The 23,344-nt window shown below is 40.1% G+C and overlaps 2 protein-coding genes across 2 annotated transcripts; one reads left to right on the top strand and one right to left on the bottom strand.

The window, feature by feature from the left end:
- Positions 1-818: 818 nt before the first annotated feature.
- Positions 819-11,417, bottom strand: kctd2 (potassium channel tetramerization domain containing 2). Its single transcript, XM_051417682.1, has 6 exons — positions 10,692-11,417; positions 8,310-8,418; positions 8,113-8,204; positions 7,852-7,947; positions 6,642-6,767; positions 819-5,973 (listed from the first exon to the last, which is right to left on the bottom strand). The coding sequence occupies exons 1-6, from the start codon at positions 11,061-11,063 to the stop codon at positions 5,944-5,946; spliced, it is 825 nt and encodes a 274-aa protein (XP_051273642.1). The 5' UTR covers positions 11,064-11,417; the 3' UTR covers positions 819-5,943.
- Positions 11,418-14,521: 3,104 nt separating this feature from the next.
- Positions 14,522-23,132, top strand: tubgcp2 (tubulin, gamma complex associated protein 2). The gene is made up of 18 exons (XM_051418256.1): positions 14,522-14,654; positions 14,822-14,982; positions 16,078-16,206; positions 16,599-16,775; positions 17,138-17,297; positions 17,398-17,605; positions 17,719-17,918; positions 18,857-19,046; positions 19,136-19,281; positions 19,367-19,547; positions 20,033-20,213; positions 21,067-21,239; positions 21,346-21,474; positions 21,555-21,675; positions 21,805-21,948; positions 22,080-22,196; positions 22,280-22,443; positions 22,641-23,132. Exons 2-18 carry the CDS (start codon positions 14,833-14,835, stop codon positions 22,714-22,716), a joined length of 2,646 nt encoding a protein of 881 aa, XP_051274216.1. The 5' UTR covers positions 14,522-14,654; positions 14,822-14,832; the 3' UTR covers positions 22,717-23,132.
- Positions 23,133-23,344: the final 212 nt, after the last annotated feature.

Consider the following 23,344-nt stretch of genomic DNA (forward strand, 5'->3'; position numbering starts at 1 on the left):
GCATATGAAACACATAGAGAGCTTATAAAATAGGATGTTTTGTTAAACATTAAACTGCACAACAGTACGGAAAAGTACAGGTTAAAGTAATTTGTTGATTCGTGGTTCCAACTTCACAAATGTAAAGTGATAATTGTGATTCACTATTTTCAGAATTTGTACAAATCAAACAATTAATGGAGAAAATAATCAGCAGATTAATCAATAATGAAAATAATCATTAGTTGTTGTACTAAACAGTTCAAAATGAGCTCCAGATCAACCAACGACAACATTAAAATCATTTACATTAATGCACGAGTCACAATAACCTAATGATATAATATATAATACAGTCACAGAGGATATTTTATTGCATTTTACTTTTAATGCTTTAAGTAGATTTCCCTGATTGTTGTTTCATACTTTTACTTAAGTAATACTTTTATAGTGTAGTAATGGTACTTTTACTAAAATAAAAGATCTTAATACTTCCTCCACCACTGTTGCTGCTGAGTTATGTCTCATGTAATCAGTGGGTGTACTGTACTTTCTTTTAAGAGGCTGGTCCAGCAAAGGATAAATGCCCAAATTAATTCATTTCTAAATTAATAAGTGGACATAATAGTGGATATCTCAAAGCCTTGACTCATCTTATTATTTACTGTGATCTATGTGACCTTAAAATGAGTCACTTTACTGATTCAAACAATTAAAATATATGCAAATAAGTAAAATAATCACTGCCGGTAGAACAAGTTTCTAAATCTTCAGTTCGTTCATCGTGTTTCATTTTAAATCCACAGTGAAGACGACCAACAAACAGTCAGTGAGCCACATTTTAAAACACAGACACATTTTTATGATTAAAAACCAGACGGGGTTTTGTTAAAATTGTTACATGTAAAGAAACAACATCGGTAGACAAAATTCAAAAAATATAAAATAAATAAAAGTGAAAACAAACAAAATCGGACAAAATTTTTGTCAGCTTCCAAACATTTTTCTCCACAGTCTGCATTGACAATATTCACATTTGACATCAATACTGTTGATAAATGAACACAAAAGTAACTGTTAATAGGTGACATTTTTCAATACGTCTAAATGAGTGTACAAGTGTGCATGTTCACAAACGCATGCAGGTGTTTACAGATTAACTGGCAAAATGATCCATGAATTAAAAAAAAAAAAAAACTCTCTTGTGTGTGTCGACCTGCAGGGGGGGGTTGTGTAAATGCTATATAAACCAAGGTTGTGGGGCTGGAATCCGATTGGTTTGGTTAATTTGCCTTTCGAAGCTAGCTAATCTTCATCTACTGTTAAGTTTAAACTGACATGACAAAGATACAAAAAAACAAGAAAAAAGGAACAGAACATGTGAGTAAGAGAATATGTCGAGTTGTAGACCAACTGTTCAAGAAATCTACACCTACATACCCACAGAGCCATGCCTACCCTCTGCTCCCCCCACCATGCATCACATACACTTTGCACTAACACAGAGGTCAGACAAAATCCAGTACACGACATCATAATCTCTAGAACAATGCATGCTCTCGTGTTTTTTTTTTTTTTTTCCCACGTGCCCAAACGACAGAGATATATATATTTATTTTATTTTTTTGCAGATTTGTTAAAATTGCACATTATCTGTAGGCTAAGTAGTGCAGGTGAAAGTAAAAACTTTTGAAAAGAAAGGGGTGCTTGATTCAAATGTTCAAATAACCACACTGCAAAGTTCAGAAAGGTCAGTGGTTCCCGAACCTTTTGGCTTCTGGCGCCTTAAAAACGAACCCCTCATCACCGGTCGATCGGTTGTGTTCAAGTTTCCCTTCTCTCTCTCATTTAAATCATTTATTTGAGTCCTCAAGAAGTAAAACTATCCGGTAATTCACAAGAAACATGGTAGCGGCTCTGTAAGGCTAATGTCAGCATGTCAGATGTGTGTGTTAACTAATATTTGAAGAACTCTAAGAACAGAGCACAGCTAAGGCTGATGGGAATTTTATAGCATAACAGCGTAGCTAGTGCAGGTATTGTTTTTTTTTTTTTTTTTTTACATTAGTGTGTTAGCATGTTGTTGAGATATTTCAGTCCGGACCAACGTGGTAGACCGACCGACACTGCTAGCATGGAAGAAATATTGAAAATATAAGCTTCTTTCTTTCTTTTTTAACCATCTTATGACCTCTGCAGGGTCCTGGCCCTCCCTCAGTTTGGGAACCACTGAACTACGCAAACCACGGGAAGATCAAACTGGGTTTTTACAAAAGGTGACGGGTACAGTAAGTGCTTCAAAAATGTTGATTACACACACATCTAAAAATGGAATCGTTAGTTATGGCTTCAGCATGCAACGAAAAGGGAAAAAAAGAAGCCAAATGACGGCGAGTTTATAGTCAAATCGGTCTCCGATAACAAGTGCACTGCTGGAGTTTTACTAAGATACAAGCAGAGGAGGGAAACCTGCTTTGACTGGTCTTCCTGCTGTCGATTGCTCCCCGCTCCTACGTGGTAGCGCCGCGAACACACAACCACCACGAGTGTTTACAGCAGATTCGGACCCAAATTTGAACCTCCAGGGGGTGTAAGGGATCGTGGGTTTAGCTCAAAAGCAATGGCACAAAGAAAAGCAGCTGGTACTCATTTTCAGTTTGTCGGTATGTATCATAAAACTTGAAACTCAGGGGACGATAGATTTGCTTGGCTTGCCTCTCACTGAAACACCTAACAATAGAAAACAGGCTGAAGACCGCATTATACATTATACCTCGGGCCTCCTGGCTTTTTTAAGGTATGAGAGGCACCGTATGATAAAGAGGGGAGAACAACTGTGCACAACACAGGTCAAAGGCACAACACTGGACACAGACGAAGGGAAACGACACCCAAGGTGCTTTGCAAAGGCCCAGAGAACAACAAGGGAGAACCAAAAAAAAAAAAAAGAAAGTGCTCCTCGATGAGACGTTTTGGGCATTTTAAGCAGCACACGGTCTGCTCACGACTCAGATTAGCAGAATAAAACTGCACAACACAAACAAAAAAAAAAAAAAAAAAAGAAGTCACATCAAAGTTTGAGCTCTGAGGCCTGACTGAACACAATCAGGGAGACAACAAAGGTACAGGGTTTTTTTTTTTTCAGGTTTAAATGCATTCTTTTTGTTCATGCTTGATATAACATAACTGCATCAAATACGTTCTTTATACAAAGACGGGTGTATCAAAGTGATCAATGCCGGTGATAAAGGTCGGACGCCCCCTTCAGCTTCAAGGGACGGTGATTCAAACGCGAGTTCGGTCTGCACGATGGGACGAGATGTTTCAATTCTCCATCTGATATGTGTAAATATGGCTCAAACGTCGCATTAAGTTGCTCTTATAACAAGGCTGCGTTTACTCCAGTGACAATATATTCACACCTGTTAATTTGTGGATTTGTTCTGTATTTAATTAGTCAGATAATGAGAAGTCTATTGACAGAGAATGAAGAATTTGAATCTTAAATGTGACGATTTACTGTTTTTCTCTATTTTATATTCTCTACAGGTTGAATATTTTGGGGATTTTGACTGTTCGATAAAGGAAACGAGCAATTTGAAGATTGCATTTGGCATTTTTCTCTATTTTCTGGCATTTTACAGGCTATAATATTAATTGATTACTTCAGCTTTATAGTTTGGTGGTAACTATTAACTGATTTATAGTCTATAAAACATCTGACAACAGCAAAAAAAGTAATATTCCCAGAAGCCAGAGGAAATGTCTTCATGTCTCGTTTTATCAAAACCCCAAAATATTTAATTTCTAATGATATAAACTGAAAAAAGAAAGTTACGGTTGTTTGCAACTGGTTCCAGATTCATTTTCTGCCAATCATCTAATCAGTTAATTGACTGATTGTTTCAGGTCGACATTTATAGAAGAAGCCAATTCCATTTCTCTCTTTGGATATCATTTGCAAACATATATTCGGCCTGATAACGATTCATCTTCTCTATAAAATCTGAGATGTGTGCAGCAATTCAGAGGGCTAGAACCAGGATAGATATTACATAAGTTCCTCCAATATTGTTACAAGCCTTAAACACAGCGCTGTCACAGAGCAACTTAATGTCAAGTATATTCCAAGAGAAACATACTTTAGCCAAGTTGGTACCTAAACTGCTAGCACAGAGAAAAAAAAACAAAAGAAGTCACATAACATCTGAAATAAAGGCTTCACTCTGAAGACACTCCCCATCTGGCAGGTTCACTGACAGTATGTAAATTTCTGCGATAATGTCGGCTCAGGTATCTCAGGGCTTTAAGCGTGAGGAGTACAATTCAGCTTGGCGCCACAGTTGCTACACAAGTGCTGCAGAACGTAAGACGAGACGAGTCAGTTAGTGTGTCGAGTTGAGGACTGGCGACGGAGGCAGCTGCAAAGTGAGTGAGTATTGGCATGAAGGTAGCACAAGGCCAGAGAGAGAGAGAGAGACAGACCGAGAGAGAGAGACAGAGCGAGGGGTTTTGAGGCAGCATACAAACTGGCCACGCTTGTCTGGACAAATGGCAATGACAGTAGTTTTCCTTATCCCTAATTACAATTTTAAGATATGCAAGAGATCAAAGTAGGATATCTAAGAGAAAACGTATATTTGACAAATATCTCTTCTTTTTTTTTGTTTTAGTTTTTGTTTTGAGGAACACTACAGAAAACGTGCAGCTGAAATTCGTCGTGATATTTGAGTCGTGGACAGAAAGCAGAGAGGCACATCCATGTTACCGGGTGGGAAACCTTCAGGAAAAAAACTGGTTATGAAAAAAAATAATGATATTTTCTCCCATCGTTTAAATAGACTCACCCACCAGAATATGTAAATATATGACAACTATGATACAGAAATCAATAATTACACCATTTGCATTCAAATTTTTCATATAGTTTCATCATGTAGCCTATATAGATTTATATAGATTCCTCACATGCCTTGACAAATTGTACACAGGTGTAGTCTCTTTTTTTTTTTTGGTTTTTTTGAGTCATTTGTTTCCTTTTGCGCGGAAATATCCCAAATTTTTCTCCCTGGGGAGGACAGATTCAGATCGAGCCTGGAAACAGGAAACAGGATGAGCGTAGGACGCCGCAGTGCCGGAAATGGAGACGGGGCGTCTGTAAAGACCACCTGGTTTAAGGTGTTTCTGAAGACTCAAGAGTGTGGAGGAAAACGCTGCGAACGCTCGTCTCGTCGTTCCTCTCCGCCTCGGTTTGTTTGTGCCTCCTCAGACGTCAGCCCCCGAGGAGTCTGGGAGTGCAGGGAGAGGGAGGCGGCGTGCGGCGGCGCTCCCTTAACAGATCCCAGGGTAAAAGAGAGAGGCTCAGTCAGTGGAGTCGTGTTCATTCCTTTATGTCCTGTGAGAGTCCTGAGGAGATTTCTGTTGAGTCGACAGAGCCGAGTGTACGAGAGAGAGAGAGAGAGAGAGAGAGAGAGAGAGAGAGAGAGAGGAGTATCCTGTCTGTTAACAGCGACGATGATAACGATGATGATATTGATTTGTAGTAGCTCTGTGCTGGGCCTCCATCCACTGATAATAATAAGGGGCTACAATCAGCAACCGTAGCCTGCACCGCAGTGACACTGACCATCAAAAAAAAAAGCTGCTGTGAGGAAAAACCGCTCCCTTGTATTCCCTTTTAAACTCCCCCTGAAGTGTCCCACAGCCTGCGATGGGAGGAGAAGAAATGAGAAGACAAGTCGGGGTCGTGTTGCAGCACTGGAGGAGAGAGGGGGCGTCGGGGAGCCCCCGCTGTGGAAAGGCACACCAGAGGAGGAAGGGAAGGGGGTCCATGATGGCGGTGATGGTAGGAGGGAGAGGAGGGAGGATAAACTGATGGATCTTGATGAAAACTGGAGAAAATGTTCATGTTATTGTTTTGTTTTTGTCGATTTAAGTGTTATTTAGCTCAGGTTCTGGGTCTCTTCACATCCGCGAGCCTCGCTCCTGAAGGATCTGTGAGGACAAGAAGGAAGACACGAGTCAGAGGAAATCCCTGAACGTCTCACACTGGAGCCGACTTATTTCTGGTTTTCTGATTTTGTGAAGGTAATTAAAAAGGATAAAGCTGATCAAGTCATCCTTTCAGTCATTTATCGGAGAGAATTTCTAAATATTTTCTGGTTCAAGCTTCTCAAATGTGAGGATTTACTGTTATTCTCTCTTTTATGTGACTGTAAGTGGGATTTAAACTGTTGGTGAGAAGTTGTGTCAGCCATTTTACAGATTAAACAATTAATTGATTAATCAACAAAGAAAGCAATTGTTAATTTCATCCTTAAGGTGGTATTTTATTGTGAAAATCTCTCAGTACTTGCTGACTTCTCCTCCCTGCCTGTGGCTCTCAGCCCTAAACCCCCTTAAATCTTTTAACACAGCTCATGAATATATAGTTATTGTTTAAATAAAGGCTCAGTAATTTCCTAAAAGAGAGATTTTAATCCAACGTTCCTCAAACAGGAGGACATGGTGCCTTTGCTTGGAACAATTTTCAGCTTAATACACATTCAGAGCTCTACTTCAGCGTTTTTTGCCTCATAACCCTTTAAAAAAATGTATATCACACTTTAAATACACACACACTGTTGAGAAGACTATCCTTTGAAGAGACTAGTGTTGCTCACCTTGGCCTTCTCGGTGGGCTCGATGACGATGCCGTTGGTGGAGTTGTTGAGTTCCCGGGAAACTACACATAGAAACTCCGCCTGGTCCTCGTTGCCGTAGTTATAGGAGGAGCCGATACTTATAAGCTGGAAACAAAGGAGAAAAGACATGGAAGAAATGTATATATGTCTATTAATTCTGAAGATTTTAGAGGATTTTCTGCTTTTCTCTGTTTTATATCATTATAGACTGAATATCTCCAGGTTTAGTTTTTGATTGGACAAAAGAAATTGGAAGAAGTTGATATAAAACGAGAAAAAGAAGCTGTGTTGGCATCTCATACTAAACACAATGTTAACAGATGTGAATATAATGTTGTTACCACTGTAACTGCAGCCCTATATGAGCAACTCAATGCAAAGTCTGAGCCTTATTCACACACATCAGATGGGGAACTGAAACACCTCGCTGTTGGCCGTCCTGCAGATTCACCATTCTTTGTACAGAAGAACATATCTCACTCGGTTTATTAATTAAGTCATTTTTTTTAACGCCAAGAATTCACTGGCTGCAGCTCCTGTTGTGGTTCCAAGTGCTAATAGTCTCTCAGAGTGTGATAATAAATTGAATATCTTCTATCTTTGGACTGTTTGTTGCATAAAACAAGCAATCTGAAGACTTCACCTCCAGAGTATTGTTTCCCTCACAGTTATACAGCCATATTTAGGTCATTTAGAGACAGGACTGTTAATGTTTGCAGTCATGTTTTTATGCATATTTGGAGGGATAATGTCAATCGAAACAGGCACTTTTTTACAGCTAGAAGTTGCTTTATATGGCTGGAATATTATATTATTATTATATTGCCCTGCTCCAGAGTATTAGACTGTTTTTGTGAATGACAGTTTACACAATTTACCCCAAATAATCTGCAAATTAATAAAAAATGTGTGAATTATAATTACTAGTAGCCTAATATATCAACAGGCATAACTTACAGTATTTTTTCCAATAGTCTGATATTGACACGTCAGTCGGAACCAAAATAATATTGAGTGATTAAACAATTTACTGCCTTTTAGTAACAAATATCTTAGTTTTACATTCATTTCCTGATAAATGTTTTCAGCCTAACTCCAAACTGAAGCTCTGAAAGCACTAAAGCAGAAACTAAAACATGAGAGAGAGAGAGAGAGAGAGAGAAAAAAAAAAGAGCTGCGTTTTCTGCACCTGCTCAAACTTCCAACCGTCCGACATGGTTGAGACCATCTGCGTGAGTTCCTCCTCTTGGCACTGTAGTACTCGATACACATGCTTCACGGGGCCCTGAGGGACGCCACAAGAGCACACAGAAACCACATCAACGATCTGTGCACAAACACCAATGACGAGCTATTTCTGGGTAGATTTGGACTGGAAGAAAGTCTGTTGTACAGATTTATTCTATTTTCTCGGCCGTCTGATCTGCTCCCATCGGTCTGTACTCTGTACCTGAGATGTCCGGTTCTCGTTGTCCCGTATCCTCTCTTTAACCAGCCTCACCAGGGATGCGATGTTGTAGAACTCCGCTTCCTCAAGAACACCTGAGACGGGAAGAAAAAAAAAAAAGATAATTAGACTCGATTGTTTTGGTCTCTGTGCTGTGAATTGACCTTCGCTGACAGGTACGACTCCGCGCGACGTTTTACCTTCCTCCGCCAGGTTTTTATCCATGATCAGTTTTCCGTGCCGGAGGTAATTGAGGATGGGGCCGAAGTACGTGGGGTCCCTGTCGATCAGGTAGGCCCCTGTGTCGTCCTGTAGGAACACATTCAGGGGTTGACATTAGTGAGGAGGATTGTTTTGTCCTCACAAACAAAAAGAAGCACAACTTCATTATCATTAAAACTCATATTTGTATCAACAGAGGGTAAACCAAACGGGGACGTCAGGCAGTGGTTTGTGGACTACTGTTTTAGAGCCTCCAGTTTGGTGTTATGGGGGTTGCAATGTTGGTTTTCTGGAGCCCAGACTGGCTAAATTTAATATCTAAACCCAAAGATATTCAACTTACAATCATATAAAGGAATAAGAATAATGGTAAATCCCCACAGAAAATATTTGGAATTTGTATCATATTTGGATGCAGGGTTTCTGCAGGTTTCAACAGGTTAAATTAAGACTTTTTAAGATCTTTTTAAGACCCTTATAAAAGCAATTTCAGACCTATTTCATGTCCTGAGAACCAGAGGACACGCCGTGCTTAAAGCACCGCCGCTTTATCATCTGTTTCATCCTAAATGGGACCATCATTTACAAAATGTCGAGTTGGATAACGTCCAGAAAAAGAAATGTTGGAGAGGAGAAACATGAGTTTATTATCATTACAGACACATCGGTCAACATTATCAGCTGATTCAGGCCAACACTGATATATTTGTATCAACATGACGTCGCCCGCTGGTTTGTGGACTACTGGTTTTCTGGAGCAAGAACAAGTTTGGATGCAGGATTTCCCTTATGAACCCTTATGAAAGCAATTAAAGATCTATTTTACGTCCTTACAGGCAAAAAAAAAAGTACAAAGGATATAAAAGGAAAATCTGTATTTGTGGTTACACCATTGATCAATAAACATTTAAAAAACAGACTGAAAAATGAAAGTTTGTAAAGTTATTGAGGCTGTGATCAATACAAATGCAGGTCCCACTGGTTGCATAGTAAAAGTACAGATCTTATGCTTATGGAGGTGCGTTCTTTATGCATTTGACACAGCACATCGCCGCTTACAGTTTAGCAATGTATTGAATTGTAACCTGTGTCGTGTTACGTATCGTATCTCCAAATTCATGCCAATACACAACCGTATCAGTGACCTAATTCCAGTTCTTTCTCAGCTGTGAGGGTTTGCTGTTGTTCTCTGTCTGATGGGAAAGTGAACTGAGTCTTTCAGAATCGTGGCAACGAGTGAACCTTCAGTTGAGACTCAATATCTTTGGATTTTGGACTCTTGATCCAACAAAATAAGTGATTTGAAGACAAAACCTCTGTATAAAGTATAAATGATCAATTCTCACTTTATACTTTTCACCACACTTCAGAGGGAAATATTACACTTCATTACATTTCTGCGTTTACTAGTTACTTTACAATTTAAGAGTTTACATGGATCGATAATAAAAAATGATTTTTGTTTAATTATGTGATCATGATTTTGCTACAACATTATGATATAATGGAAATATCCTTACTAATATTATGATAGTGAAAACAATCAGTATTAACTGGAGGAAATACCTAAAAACACATTATAATGGGGACAAATGGAGCCACCAATTATTATGAAGATCCAAACATACATTTTACTGGATATTTAGTAACCCCTACAGTAATTAGAACTATAAATAAGTCAAATAAAGCTCATTACTGTGACTTTAAGGACTCACTTTATCACTTTTATATTCACTCAAGAGGATGGATTAATAATAAAAAGCACCTTTGTTTGATAATATGATAATAACTTTATGTAAATGTTCTCTAATATCATAATATACTGGAAATATCATTAATAACATTACAAATAGTGAAAACAACCAATATTAACTGGAGGAAATACCTAAAAAAAACAGATTATAATGGGGACAAATGGATCAAATGTTTGCCTACCAGTTTTAATGAAGATCCAAACATACATTTTACTGACCTCTACAGTAATTAAACTATAAATAAATCAAATAAAGCTCATTACTGTGACTTTATGGACTCACTTTGTCACTTTTATATTCACTCAAGAGGATGGATTAATAACAAAAAAAGCACCTTTTGTTTGATAATATGATAATAACTTTATGTACATGTTCTCTAATATCATAATATACTGGAAATATCATTAATAACATTACAAATAGTGAAAACAACCAATATTAACTGGAGGAAATACCTAAAAAAAACAGATTATAATGGGGACAAATGGATCAAATGTTTGCCTACCAGTTATAATGAAGATCCAAACATACATTTTACTGACCTCTACAGTAATTAAACTATAAATAAATCAAATAAAGCTCATTACTGTGACTTTATGGACTCACTTTGTCAGAGTCCAGGTCCGGGTCCTCCTGACACAGTCTGAACAGGAACGATTTCGGGTCCCTACACAACGTCTGTTTGGTCGTGATAAAGTAGGTCCCACCGACGTTGAGCCGAACCCAGCGTGAGCCCGGTTTCTCCACCGGTTCGGACGGGGAGCTCGGGTTGCTCTTCACCGGGAACCCGAACACCGACCGCCCGCCGCCGCCGCCGCCGCCGCCAGCGCTCGACACCCCGCCGGGACTGAGCTGGCTGCCCCGCGGCGGAACCACGAGAGTGGGCGACGCCAGGCGCACGGAGCCGCGGACGTCGCGGTGCTCCGGCTGCTCCACGGTGCCCGTAGCGCTCGTTTCCACAACATGCAGCTCAGCCATGTTCTCTTCGTGCGGAGAAACAACAACAACAACAACAACAACAAATCTACACGATTAGCTCACGGAAACACTGCGGGGAAACAGTTTCTCTCCGTTGATTTGTAAACAGAGGGAGGATGTTTTTCTCCGTCGGGGCGGCGGACATCAGGGCGTTGCTGCTCGCACTCGACCGCCTTTAACACCTCCAGCCGACGAGGTTAAGACACAAATGTGGTGATCGAAGGCCGTACGATGTTAGCAGCATCGCGATTAATCGTCGCTTCGCAAGATAAATTGCTCATTCTCGTCTATTCAAACGTTAATCGGAGAAAAAAAGGCAATTCTTCCGGGTTGTAACGTGATTACTGTTTACTTCCGCTGTGTCCTCGCTTTTCAAAATAAGAGCGATGCTGTCATATATTCGCGTTTTTTTAAATTTTTTAAATTTTTTTTTATCTGAAACATTTAATTTAAGTAAATAAATAAGTTGGAATAATTAGTTATGATACTAAATCCACCCTACACTCAAAATGTTTTTGGCTTTACTTCACTCGGATGTTTGACCTTCACTTTGTGACATCACAAGTTTTGGAAGCCAATCACGGTTCAATATGCAGCAATATAATCCAGTGCAGCAGTTCATTCTTCAGAGTAAGATTCAATAAGACTGTAATGTTTGTACAAAGTCTGCCAAAAATGATATTAAATCTCTTTTCTACACCTGTAATGTTGTCGAGCTTTTATGAGACAGAATCCACGTGCGGTTACAAAGATTGTAAAATCTGTTACGTTTGGTGTTTTTATGCAAAACAAAGATGTTGAATTTTTATGATATTGTTTTTTTTTTTGCAGATAAAGTTTTACATTCAACAAGTGTACATTTTTTTAAAGTTGCTCCAAGCTTTGTGCCATTTATAAATCCCTAAGACAGCTGGAAAAGTGCATTAAGACTCTGATTTACTTGCATTATATCCTAATTAAACCCCCTTTAAGTTAATTTAATTGAACTTATATCTTAGATGTTTGTTTTGGTTATTTGTTTGTTATTTATTTCCCTTTTTATCTCTCTCTTTTGTTGTTGTTGTCCAACATTGCTGCGTTTTGTGACCCTCAGAGCCACCATACAACAACAAAACAACACAGCTGCCAGCCACTATGACATATCACAAACAAGTCTTTATGGAGCAGAACAGGCAACATGTTCATACGGATGCCAAATGAATCAGATTTCAGTTTTATCTGTTTGCACGGGTGACATACGCTCATGAGGGCTTCTCTGATTGGATTGTTTACCAGCTGCATTTGAATTATCTCTAAAGTTTCTGCCGCACAAACTATTTAGAATGAGTTTCACGTGTGCTGTATTATGTGTTAGACACATTTTTATTTATTTTGTGAATCCCCCCTCACGCACATGTTCAAGGTTACTTTGTTTGTACCCGCCTGTAGGTAGATTTGGTTTCCATTATAAGACAAGGCATTCCTCCTCCTGAGAGAAATTCAGACACAACAAACAACAATAGACATGAAACAAACATGATAAAGGATAAAAGATAAAAGTGCTCCAGAGTCTAAAAATCAGGACTCATATAGAAAGAACAATAAAGAACCACTAAAATAAAGAACCACTAGACTGAATAAGGTACAAATGCAGGTAAAAACAAGAAAATAAATCTCTTAATAAACCTATAAACCTCCATCCAGAAGGAAAAAGCTGAAATTCACTGTGCAAAAGGTGGAAGTCGTTTAAAATCGAGCTGGTTATCCGCTGTAACTCTGGCTTGAGCTGTGACTCACCAATCAGCCTACTAGACCATTTAACAATCTGATTGAGGGAGTTTCTGTTCTTTTCAAACCCTGACAACAAAGAAAAAGATTAAACTGATTCAATAAAAACAAGATAAAACAAGGTCATCGTGGTTTTCCCACAGTAGAAATAGTTCCCTCAAACAAACACTTGTTCCCCTTTTTGCACACAGCTTCCTCCAAAGTTCAGTTTTGAGTCAATAACGGCCCGAGATATTTGTAAGATTGCACACATTCCTCATGCAGACTTACAGCTGAATCACTTTCCTTGTCTGCCAGTGTTTCAAGCACTCGAGAGTAAAAAGAAATTTGAAGTGGGAAACCACAAGAACCGCACAGGATTTGTAATGACCTTTAAGCAATCGTTCAGCTGCTTTCACTGTGACACAAAGACGTGGCTTGTTTTCAGATGAGAGCTGGTGCTCACTCAGCAAACTGGTTACGACACAATGTAATGGTGGAGAAGGAGCGAGCAGAGATATGGATTAGGGAGGCCATCGAAGGTTCGAGGATGCATTTCTTTTCAAAAACAGATTATACTGCGTTTTCTAATCAGTGTAATTAAGAGTTAGTGGATACAAGTTCATCTGTTGGGGGCTGCGACTAACTAACTGTTTTCATTATTAATGCATCTGCTAATGATCAATCATTGAGTCTATGAAATGTCAGTACATAATTAAAAATGTCCATCATAGTTTTTCAGAGTGTAACAGGAGTCTTAAAATTTCAAAACCCAAAGATAAAAGTAGACAATAACCAAAGTGCTAATAGAACAATGCAGTGTCAGGGGGAAAAACACTGAATTTGTTTTAAAAAAAAGTCTGTATGATTGTTAAAAGTAAAGAAAATATATAAAACGGACAGAGAATTGTATAAAAAGTTACTAAAAACATCAGAAAAACTCATCACGCAATATTCAAAGGAAATAATCTGCTCAGAATGAATCCAAATCACTCGTTTTACACAAACTCCCTGCAGTTACTGAGTTCACTGTTTAGGTTCATTGTATGGTTCATCATCTGTTCTGCACAGTTATTGTTATGAATTAAATATAATATGAAATATCCATAAAATAAGTCATGTAGTCAGGGGTCATGGGTTTGTTTGTTTTCTAAGAGCCCCTTTAGAGTCTGCATTCAGTCGCTGTTGTCCCCAGGGCCCACACGGTTTACATGGTGACAATATTATATATACAAATACACACATTCACATTACTCATCACAACACATCGTAATGCACATACACTGTAAACAAGACAAAAACAAAGGACACACTCTATAGACAAACACACATTAATAATAATAATAATAATAATAATAATAAAAGTCAGACTCCGGCTGAATGCATCATAAACTAACAAACAATATCCTCATAATATAACCGATAAGTATGAACATTTCACTTTACCTGCCATGAAACCCTCTCACACCAGCTTATTGATTAATTAGTTTCCTTTAATTAAAACATATATATTATTTATTTATGTAATAGTGCATTGCTCTCCATATTACTGTACGCTGAACTGAAGCTGGTTTTGGGGATTTTTTGGTAAAGTGAAACAACCTCCAGCTGTGTGACCTTTCACCCCCAATAACAGACCAACTTTGGGAACCACTGGCTGCAGCTGGATGAAGATGCACCGCCATGTTCAACCTGCAGGGGGGGGTGGTGGTGGTGGAGAGGGCAGTGTGGCGACACTACAGCGCACATTACAGGAGGAGAAGAAGAAAGATTTGACCGGTTGTGGGCGCGTTTGATACCTGCCGCTGTTTGTTGTTGTATCGTAGCACAGACGACCACTCACAGGTACAGTCAGACTCATAATAAGGTGTATTATGGCGGGGTACGCCGCTTGCATCCTCTCCCCGACAGGCTGCTTCTGTTCAACCGCTTCTGGCTGTGTTAGCAACCTAGCAACAGTTAGCTCCTCTTGTTTGTGATGTGTTTTAATAACTGCTCTCCTTTAATAACAGCTGCCGGAGCCATGAGTGAGTTCAGGATCCACCACGATGTGAACGAGCTGCTCAGCCTGCTCCACGTCCGCGGAGGCGACGGAGCGGAGGGATACATCGACCTGCTGCAGAAGCACAGGACGCCCTATGTGACCACCACAGTGTCTGCCCACAGTGCCAAGGTGGGTCCAACCCACTGCAGGAGGCTTTATTACAATCTGCAGTGCAGAGGAAATGAGCCACAGTGCACTGAAATCGATGAGGGAAGGATGGGTTGTGAACTTCTGCATCATTGGTGGTTAAATTAGTGAGGATTGGAGTTCCTGCTTGTCCTGGAAAACAAGTAGACTAAACCTGGATATTGATTAAAGACCAAACATCCTGGAACTATGTTGTCCTGGATGTGTCGTGGATGGGTGATAATTTATTTTAAACGGCTAACAGGTGAATAGATTAATGTCCTGTAATATAAAATAGATTCTACCTGATCTGAGCAGTTATTTATGCTCCGCTGAGGCTGCAGGGTAGAGACTGGCTGTGCTGGAGAGCCCCATGAACACTGGTGTGAGTAAGCGCTGTCCTGTATTCTCAGACAAATGAGGAAAAACTCCTGGAAGATGAATTTCTTAGAAAGAGTGGGAACCCTGCTGTGTTGTGACCTGAGCATGAGCAGACTTTTATCTGTTAACATATCATTTGTGAGACTTTTTTTGAGCTGGAGTTTATATAATAGGGAACTATTTTAGCCTATTAAGATCAAGTAGAGCTGCACAATTAATCACAATTTTATTGGAATCGCAGTATTCACATCACAGAAGTTTATTATGAAGTCTTTAAGAAAACATGTTTGTTAGATACAGACCCCAACAAAGGTCACATCATCAAACGTTTAAGTTCCTCAAATGAATACTGTGTGAGATATGTGTCTATGCATGTGTACAGTACATGTGTTTAAGAAATAAAGATCTTTTCTTATTATATTTTTGCAGGTTGAATTGAGTTTTCCTCTCGCAGTTGTCAGCAGCTGTAGCTCTGCAGTACTCGCTGTGTGCAAGCTTATTTCTCTTTTTCATAGAAACATTATTCTTCTGGAAAATGATTCCTTGATAAGTGCTGGTTATCAGATAAAGAGTGTAGTGTGTCACCATTTAAATATAAAAACAGGTGTAAAAGGGTTTAAATCAGGTTTCATATTATCTGTGAAAAGGATTTGTCTCACCTCTTGTGGAAATGAATGTGTTGTTAATGGTAATAATGGCTGTTTTTGTCATTTTCAGGTCAAATTAGCGGAGTTCTCTAAGACGCCCGAAGACTTCTTGAGGAAGTACGAGGAGCTCAAGTCCAAAAATGTTCGAAACCTCGACCCTCTCGTCTATCTGCTCTCCAAACTCTGCGAGGATAAAGAGGTAATGCACAGCTTACGAGCAGCTACTGCTATGGTTTTGTTTGTTATTGGAAATTAAATGAATTTATTTCACCCATTGGTTTCACAGATTTGAACTAGATATGTAAAGAGTGATTGCTGTGTTTTCATGTGGTTTTTCTTGCGTCTATTAACAATGGGAGTAGTGTTGAGAAACAAGTGTAATATACAGTTAATGCTGCCACACAAACCATCAAATAATCAGCTAGTGTTTCTGATAGAAGCTCGAAACCCACTCGTAAGAAAACAAAGGCGTGTATTCATTCAGGTCAGGCCCATAGATTTCTCCCATGTTTAACATTCATAGATAAACTGCTTCATAGAAACGCAGTAGTTCTCCGCCGTCTCACAGCTTTGTCGCGATGTTTTTCGTAGACGCTCCAGTTTCTGCAGCAGAATGCCAAAGAGAGGTCGGAGTCGTCGGCGAACACGACGTCGACCACAACGACCAGTTACAGTCTGCCTCAGACCAGCTCCAAGATGTCCATGCAGGAGCTGGATGAGCTGCGGAAGAAGCTCGGCAACGTGACGGCCAGCTCCAACGCTCCTCTGGTGAGCATTTCTTACTCAGATGCAGAAGATCTGAAGGTTGGGTTGAAAGAGAGGGTGGAGTTCATTCCTTATCGGGAGGTTTGATGATTTTTAATAATACAGCAGCTGTTAAATAATTTTTAATCCCATCTGGAGTGTGTATGTGTGTGCTCTTCTTCCCCTACAGCCCCGATTACCCACATGTTACTATGTGGTTGGACAGCGTAATAGTTCTTTTTTAGAATAACTCGACGCTGAGGTTAATTAAAAGGAGCAGGGCAAATATTTTAGAACCTTGATGGGAGAACCTACTGTTGAATAGAAAGTTTAAATTACATTTCGCATTGTAATTCGTCGGTCTGTCTTTGTGGTTTTGCCTGCAGCCTGCTGAAGTCATACGGAAGACGCTCAGGGACAAACACAACAAGAAGAACCCCACCCAGCCCAACCCCGTGTTTCCTAACTGGGTGTACGACCGTCCTGCTCTCCTCGGGGACTTCATCACCAGCCCCACGCCTCCTGGAGATCCAGCTGTGGCCATTGGTGAGATAGTTTTCAAATAATAAAATGACTACATTCATTACAAGCTTGTGTCCTCCAGTGAATGACTGTTAGTGTTCGTAACGGTGTTTTCTGCGGTCAGGTACGATGCCCCTGGCTGCTCAGGAACAAGCTCTGGTGGAGGATCTGCTGTTTGTCCTGGTTGGAGTTGACGGGCGGGACATCACAGCTCAGCCTGTACTGGGGAGGCAGAACCGCTCCTTCATCATCGATTCCACACTGGACATGTCTGTGAAAGAGCTGGTTAACAGAATATTACCTGTTGCGTCGTATTACTCCACAATAACACGGTGAGCGAGAGTCAAATCAACCCTTTTAAAAACATTAAAGCTCTGGTTTGTTCACGTTTGTGACTGCCCCAGAGGAAATGTTGTTAGATGGTGGGATTGTTTTTATCCTTCAGCTTCATTGAGGAGAAGTCGTCCTTCGAGTACGGCCAGGTGAACCACGCGCTGACGGCGGCGATGAGGACTCTGATGAAGGAGTACCTGATCCTGGTCACCCAGCTGGAGCACCTCCAGCGGCAGGGCCTGCTGTCCCTGCAGAAGCTCTGGTTCTACATCCAGCCCACCATGAGGACCATGGAGATCCTCGCCTCTATTGGTAAGAGAGTGAGTTTTGATTTCGAGGATGATGAGTCTGGTGTTAGTTTTCCTGCTGTTTGCATTCTTGCACGCTTTATTTCAAACTTTACTGTGTACTTACTGTGTCAATTAGATAGAAACAAAAGAAAGGGAAGGAAGAGGCAAGAAAAGGAGGAGGAGTTAGAACGTGGGCCTGATTAATCAGACAGCTGGAGGACAGCAATTAGTTGTAATGATATCAAGGAAGAAGAGTATAATGTTGTCTGTCAGGCTGCTTCTGTGATGGATGGTAAAACTTATATTGCAGTTGAATACAGTTCATCCCTGTGGTTTAATTAATGACCATCATAAGCACGAGAGATACTCGTCCCTGCTTCTGTGACAACACAAATCAACCCCGATCCTCCAGTTTTTATCATTAATGTCATAATTTATTAGATACAATATGGACATGTTGCTGCCTATTTTATACAGAAAAAAAACAACGTAAAGTTATGACTTGATTAATTGCTATTTGCTCACATACTGTATTTAAAGTATTTGCTGGTATTGCACTGTAAGAAGCCTCAAAGACGAGATGCTCGTTTTAACCACTTGAGGGCGATCTGAACCAGATTTTGTATTTCATCTCGGGGTGGATTCAGATCATTTACTTAAGTTGAAGTAACCAGTACCTTAGTAACTGGTTTAATTTTTTATATAAACTATAAACCATATTTCTCTCTGAAATGTAGTGTAGAGTAGAAGTAGAAAGTAGCATTAAAGGGAAATCTTCAGATACTGTCCACCACTGTTGCTTAATAAATAAAAGATGTGTTAAATTGGCTGATCTTATCTTAAGAAAGTTTCTAGAAAGAGTTGCTACAAACATTATGTTATTGCATCTTCATTTTAGTAACGAACAGGCTTTAGATAACTGTTTGGAAATGAAAATAACTGTCTCCACTATCTTCGCAGCGTCCTCTGTGGACAAAGGAGAGTGTATGGGTGGGTCGACGCTGAGTCTTCTCCACGATCGAACCTTCAACTACACCGGTGACAGCCAGGCTCAGGAGCTGTGTCTCTACCTCACTAAAGCCGCCAGCGTCCCTTATTTTGAAATACTGGAGAAGTGGATCTACAGGGGCATCATCAAGGATCCATACAGGTACGGTTTAGACCCAAAATAACTAAACAACCCACCGTATCTGCTGTGTGTTTCAATCTGATTTGTGTCCATATTTCGCGTCCTCACAGCGAGTTCATGGTGGAAGAGCATGAGCTGCAGAAAGAGAAAATTCAGGAGGACTACAACGATAAATACTGGGATCAGAGATACACCATCGTACAACATCGGATTCCCTCGTTTCTACAGAAAATGGCCGACAAAATATTAAGCACAGGTAAAAACAAGAATCAAATGTAAAACACTATGAGCGCCTTTTATTAGACAAAAAGGATTTTATTCCCTTCTTTGTTATTGCGAAGGGAAATACCTCAACGTGGTGCGGGAGTGCGGCCGCGATGTGACGTGTCCTGACGCTAAGGAGGTCCTGTACACCCTGAAGGAGAGAGCTTATGTGGAGCAGATAGAGAAAGCTTACAACTACGCCAGCAAGGTCCTGTTGGCCTTCCTCATGGAAGAGAAGGAGCTGGTTTCACGGCTCAGGTAAATGGATATTCAAGTCCTTTATAACGAGGGAGTGACTGGAAAGATTTTACCACAGATACATGGACGGGATCAGTGGCATTTGAAAGTCCTCGTGTCCTGTATCGAAGCATCTGCATTTGTTATGTTTCTCCATTTATTTCTAATAATATTTTAGTAATAATTTGTTGTCTTGTAACACAGATTACATTCTGAAAAACAAGGTAAAAACAACATACATAAAAGGCTTAGCTAAAAGACTTTTTTTAAAAAAATACATAAATTGAGTTTTTTTTTTTTTTTAAGAAACAGCACAAAGTATAAAAGACAAAAAAACACATGAAGGGCCGAAATAGGACAGACTAAACAAAAGCACAGCATAATCTCTGCATTGTTCATAACATTAAGGATTCAAAAGTCTGTCTGCACAAAAGAAAAGCTTGCTAGCTCACAATGTTTCCAATCGTAATTTATAAAACTATATGTGCCTTTGTTGGTTTCATTAGATCCATCAAACACTACTTCTTGATGGACAAAGGCGATTTCTTTGTGCACTTCATGGACCTGACGGAGGAAGAGCTGAAGAAGCCAGTGGACGACATCGTTCCCCCCAGACTCGAAGCCCTCCTGGAGCTGGCTCTGAGGATGAGCACCGCCAACACAGACCCCTTCAAAGACGACCTCAAGGTGGGTGGAAGCAAGACTTAATAAGTTCTGTGTAAACTGTGGTGCTGAAATAATACAATTACAGTAGATATATTAAAGCTGCTATTATCTATATTTTGTATTCAGTCCTCTCAAGTCTACAGAGCGTTTTAGCTTCTTTCAGCTCGTTGTTTTGGTTTTCTGGCTCCAACTTTACTGTTTTGGTTCACTCTCGTCGAGCCACTAAAACAGAAGTGAATATTCGACATGAATTCATCAGGTGGACACAAACACGACTCCAAATGAATAATGTTGCTCTGTTTTTAGTGTTAACAACACTGAGCAACTGGGTAATATGTTAAATGTGACTCAAGTCAGTTATTGCAGGTTTAAAGACGTCTGAAACATCTCTGTACAAAGTCAGATTTAGTGTAAGTGAGTCATCGAGGGGTTCCTCACCATGTTCTCGCTCTTGATTCAACATATAATTAAATAACCTGCCCGGCACTGATGCTGCTGGATTATGACAAACAAATCATCATCATCATCACGAGGAATTTGGTCAATATTGAGATCACGACTATTTAATAGGATTACTCATTGACTTTGGAAACATTCCACATTTATTGACTTTAATAAAATATATTTATATAAAGTATAACGTTAAGTATTTATTTATAAAGTCTCAGTTACAGTTACAGTTTCTCACCCAGCAGGAGATCTTTAAGAAGAAAAATACTGGAAAGGTTCAGAATGACTTAATAAAACTTGCATCAATCCCTCCTTTCCATCATTACACCATTACTAATATATTCAGTCTATTAGTCTTCCTTCACTCAGACTGACCTCATGATTTCGTCACGCTGTTACACACTTCCTCTCTTTCGTTCCACAGATTGACTTAATGCCTCACGACGTCATCACTCAGCTGCTGCGGGTGCTCGCCATCGAGACCAAACAGGAGAAGGCCATCATCAACGCGGACCCGACAGACGTGGCCCTCAGCGGGCTGGAGGCCTTCTCCTTCGACTACATCGTAAAATGGCCGCTGTCGCTCATCATCAACAGGTTCTGTTCTGATTTTATGTATTTGTAGGTTTCATTTACGGGCAGCTGCCTCCCCATGCGAGCCCTCTGGATCCGATCCGAAACCGTATTTCTTTTCCTCTTGCAGGAAAGCCCTGACGAGGTACCAGATGTTGTTCAGACACATGTTTTACTGCAAACATGTCGAGAGGCTGCTGTGCAACGTGTGGATCAGCAACAAAGATTTCAAGCAGTACTCGTTACGTTCTCCCAAATGGTGAGTTCATGTCGCATTTTAAGTTGAATTTATGTAAACGATCTCACTCTCGTCACACTGTTCAAACTTCCTGTACGCAGGTTTGCTGCGGCGTTCGCCCTCCGACAGCGGATGCTCAACTTTGTGCAGAACATCCAGTACTACATGATGTTTGAGGTGATGGAGCCCACCTGGCACATCATGGAGAACAACCTGAAAACAGTGAGTGAATGAGCTCTCCTGTCTGTCCCGATCACTCGCTGTTATTGTTTCTGCGCTCATGTGAGTGAACACTGAAAAAGAGACAGACAGGTTTTGCAGAGTATGTGTTGTGGTCTTCTTCTTCTCCAGGCGTCAAACATTGACGATGTGCTTTGCCACCACACGAGCTTCCTGGACAACTGCCTGAAGGACTGCATGCTGACCAACCCCGAGCTTCTCAGGATCTTCTCCAAACTCATGGCGGTCTGCGTCATGTTCACAAACTGCATGCAGGTTAGATGACTTCCTATTAGAGCTGTGCAATATGATGATATGTATATATACAAACATGCAATACTGAGGGTCGTTAAAACCTGTCGGATCCCAAATGCTTCTTTTAAAATGTTTGTTTTTTTCTGTTACAGCGGTTCACTCAGAGCATGAGGTTAGAGCGCCTCTCTCTGGAGCAAGGGACAATGGATGGACCTCCCACTCAGAGCGAACATGCTGAGGATGCCGAGAGGAAGAGGCTGACCACAAAGGTAAACGCTCATCGCCACGGTTGAACTGATATCTCTCTCTTTTGGGGGTTAAAGTGTCTCCAGTGACACGTTTGTGCTTTCAGTTTTTAGCCGAGTACGTGGACGCCCTCCAGTCGGACGCAGGCTTCGAGGCCACCATCAGTAAGTTTGACAGCAACTTCAGCATGCTGCTGCTGGACCTGCTGGACAAGCTGAGCATCTACAGCACCAACGACTGCGAGCACAGCATGATCAGTATCATCTACAGGTACAACTGCTGTGTTTGTGCGTGCATTGTGTGGTTTTTCCAGCTTCCGACCAATTGGTTTCCATTCGTTACTGCTTTTATTTTGACAGGTCTTTGAAAATTTAAGTTTTTAAGTTTTTTTTTAATGTGGTTTTTGAGGGAAGAAGTTTATTTAATCTTGATATTTTACTTTAATCTCTGCTCTTATAATGTCACAGGCTGGATTTCAATGGATTCTACACTGAGCGTCTGGAGAGGATGGCCATAGAGCGGAGTCAGAAAGCAGCAGCGTAGCAGGTTGTGTATTTACTGTCACCCAGCAATAAAAACATCCTTTCCTCGCGTCTGTCCATCGCTTCCAACAACCAACCGTCCAGATAATAACCACACAGACGTCGGCTGTTGATTCAAAAGAGCCGATACTCCAGTGTGTGTATGTGATTATATATTATGGACTGTATCGGATGTAGAGTTATAGTCTGATGTTTGTTGACTTCAATGCTTCAAAAATGTTTATTCTGCTCTGAAAATGAAAGTTGTGGCACTTCTTATGGGTAACTTATTGTACCTGTACAATAATAACAATGTATGTTTGTATTCATTAAAACTTTACTGAATGAAGACTCCCTTTGCCTTAAATATGCACTGTTTCTGACTGTTACCGTGGCAACCTCCCTGCTGACAAAATAAAAGTAATTCTGATGTTCCTATTTCTGACTTTATTCTCACAATTATGCTTTTAAAGTCAAAATGTATACACATTATTTATTTTTAATTTATTTTTTGACTATTTTTTGTCAGTTGAAAATAGTAAAGTACTTGATTATTATTATTATTATTATTATTATTATTAAGTAGTTATTGGTAAAAATAAATAAAAAATTAACCGAAGAGTCATACCGGAAACTTGACGGGACAAACT

This window comes from Dicentrarchus labrax, unplaced genomic scaffold, assembly GCF_905237075.1.
Source record: "Dicentrarchus labrax unplaced genomic scaffold, dlabrax2021, whole genome shotgun sequence".
In the NCBI taxonomy this organism is placed as follows: Eukaryota; Metazoa; Chordata; class Actinopteri; family Moronidae; genus Dicentrarchus; species Dicentrarchus labrax.

Coding starts and splice junctions, on each gene's coding strand:
- kctd2 (XM_051417682.1), bottom strand. CDS start 11,063: ATGGCTGAGCTGCATGTTGTGGAAACGAGCGCTACGGGCACCGTGGAG. Junction 8,205..8,309: donor TAAAAACCTGGCGGAGGAAG/GTAAAACGTCGC, acceptor TTCCCGTCTCAG/GTGTTCTTGAGGAAGCGGAG. Junction 5,974..6,641: donor AGCCCACCGAGAAGGCCAAG/GTGAGCAACACT, acceptor TTGTCCTCACAG/ATCCTTCAGGAGCGAGGCTC.
- tubgcp2 (XM_051418256.1), top strand. CDS start 14,833: ATGAGTGAGTTCAGGATCCACCACGATGTGAACGAGCTGCTCAGCCTG. Junction 14,983..16,077: donor TGTCTGCCCACAGTGCCAAG/GTGGGTCCAACC, acceptor TGTCATTTTCAG/GTCAAATTAGCGGAGTTCTC. Junction 21,240..21,345: donor CTGTCGCTCATCATCAACAG/GTTCTGTTCTGA, acceptor TTCCTCTTGCAG/GAAAGCCCTGACGAGGTACC.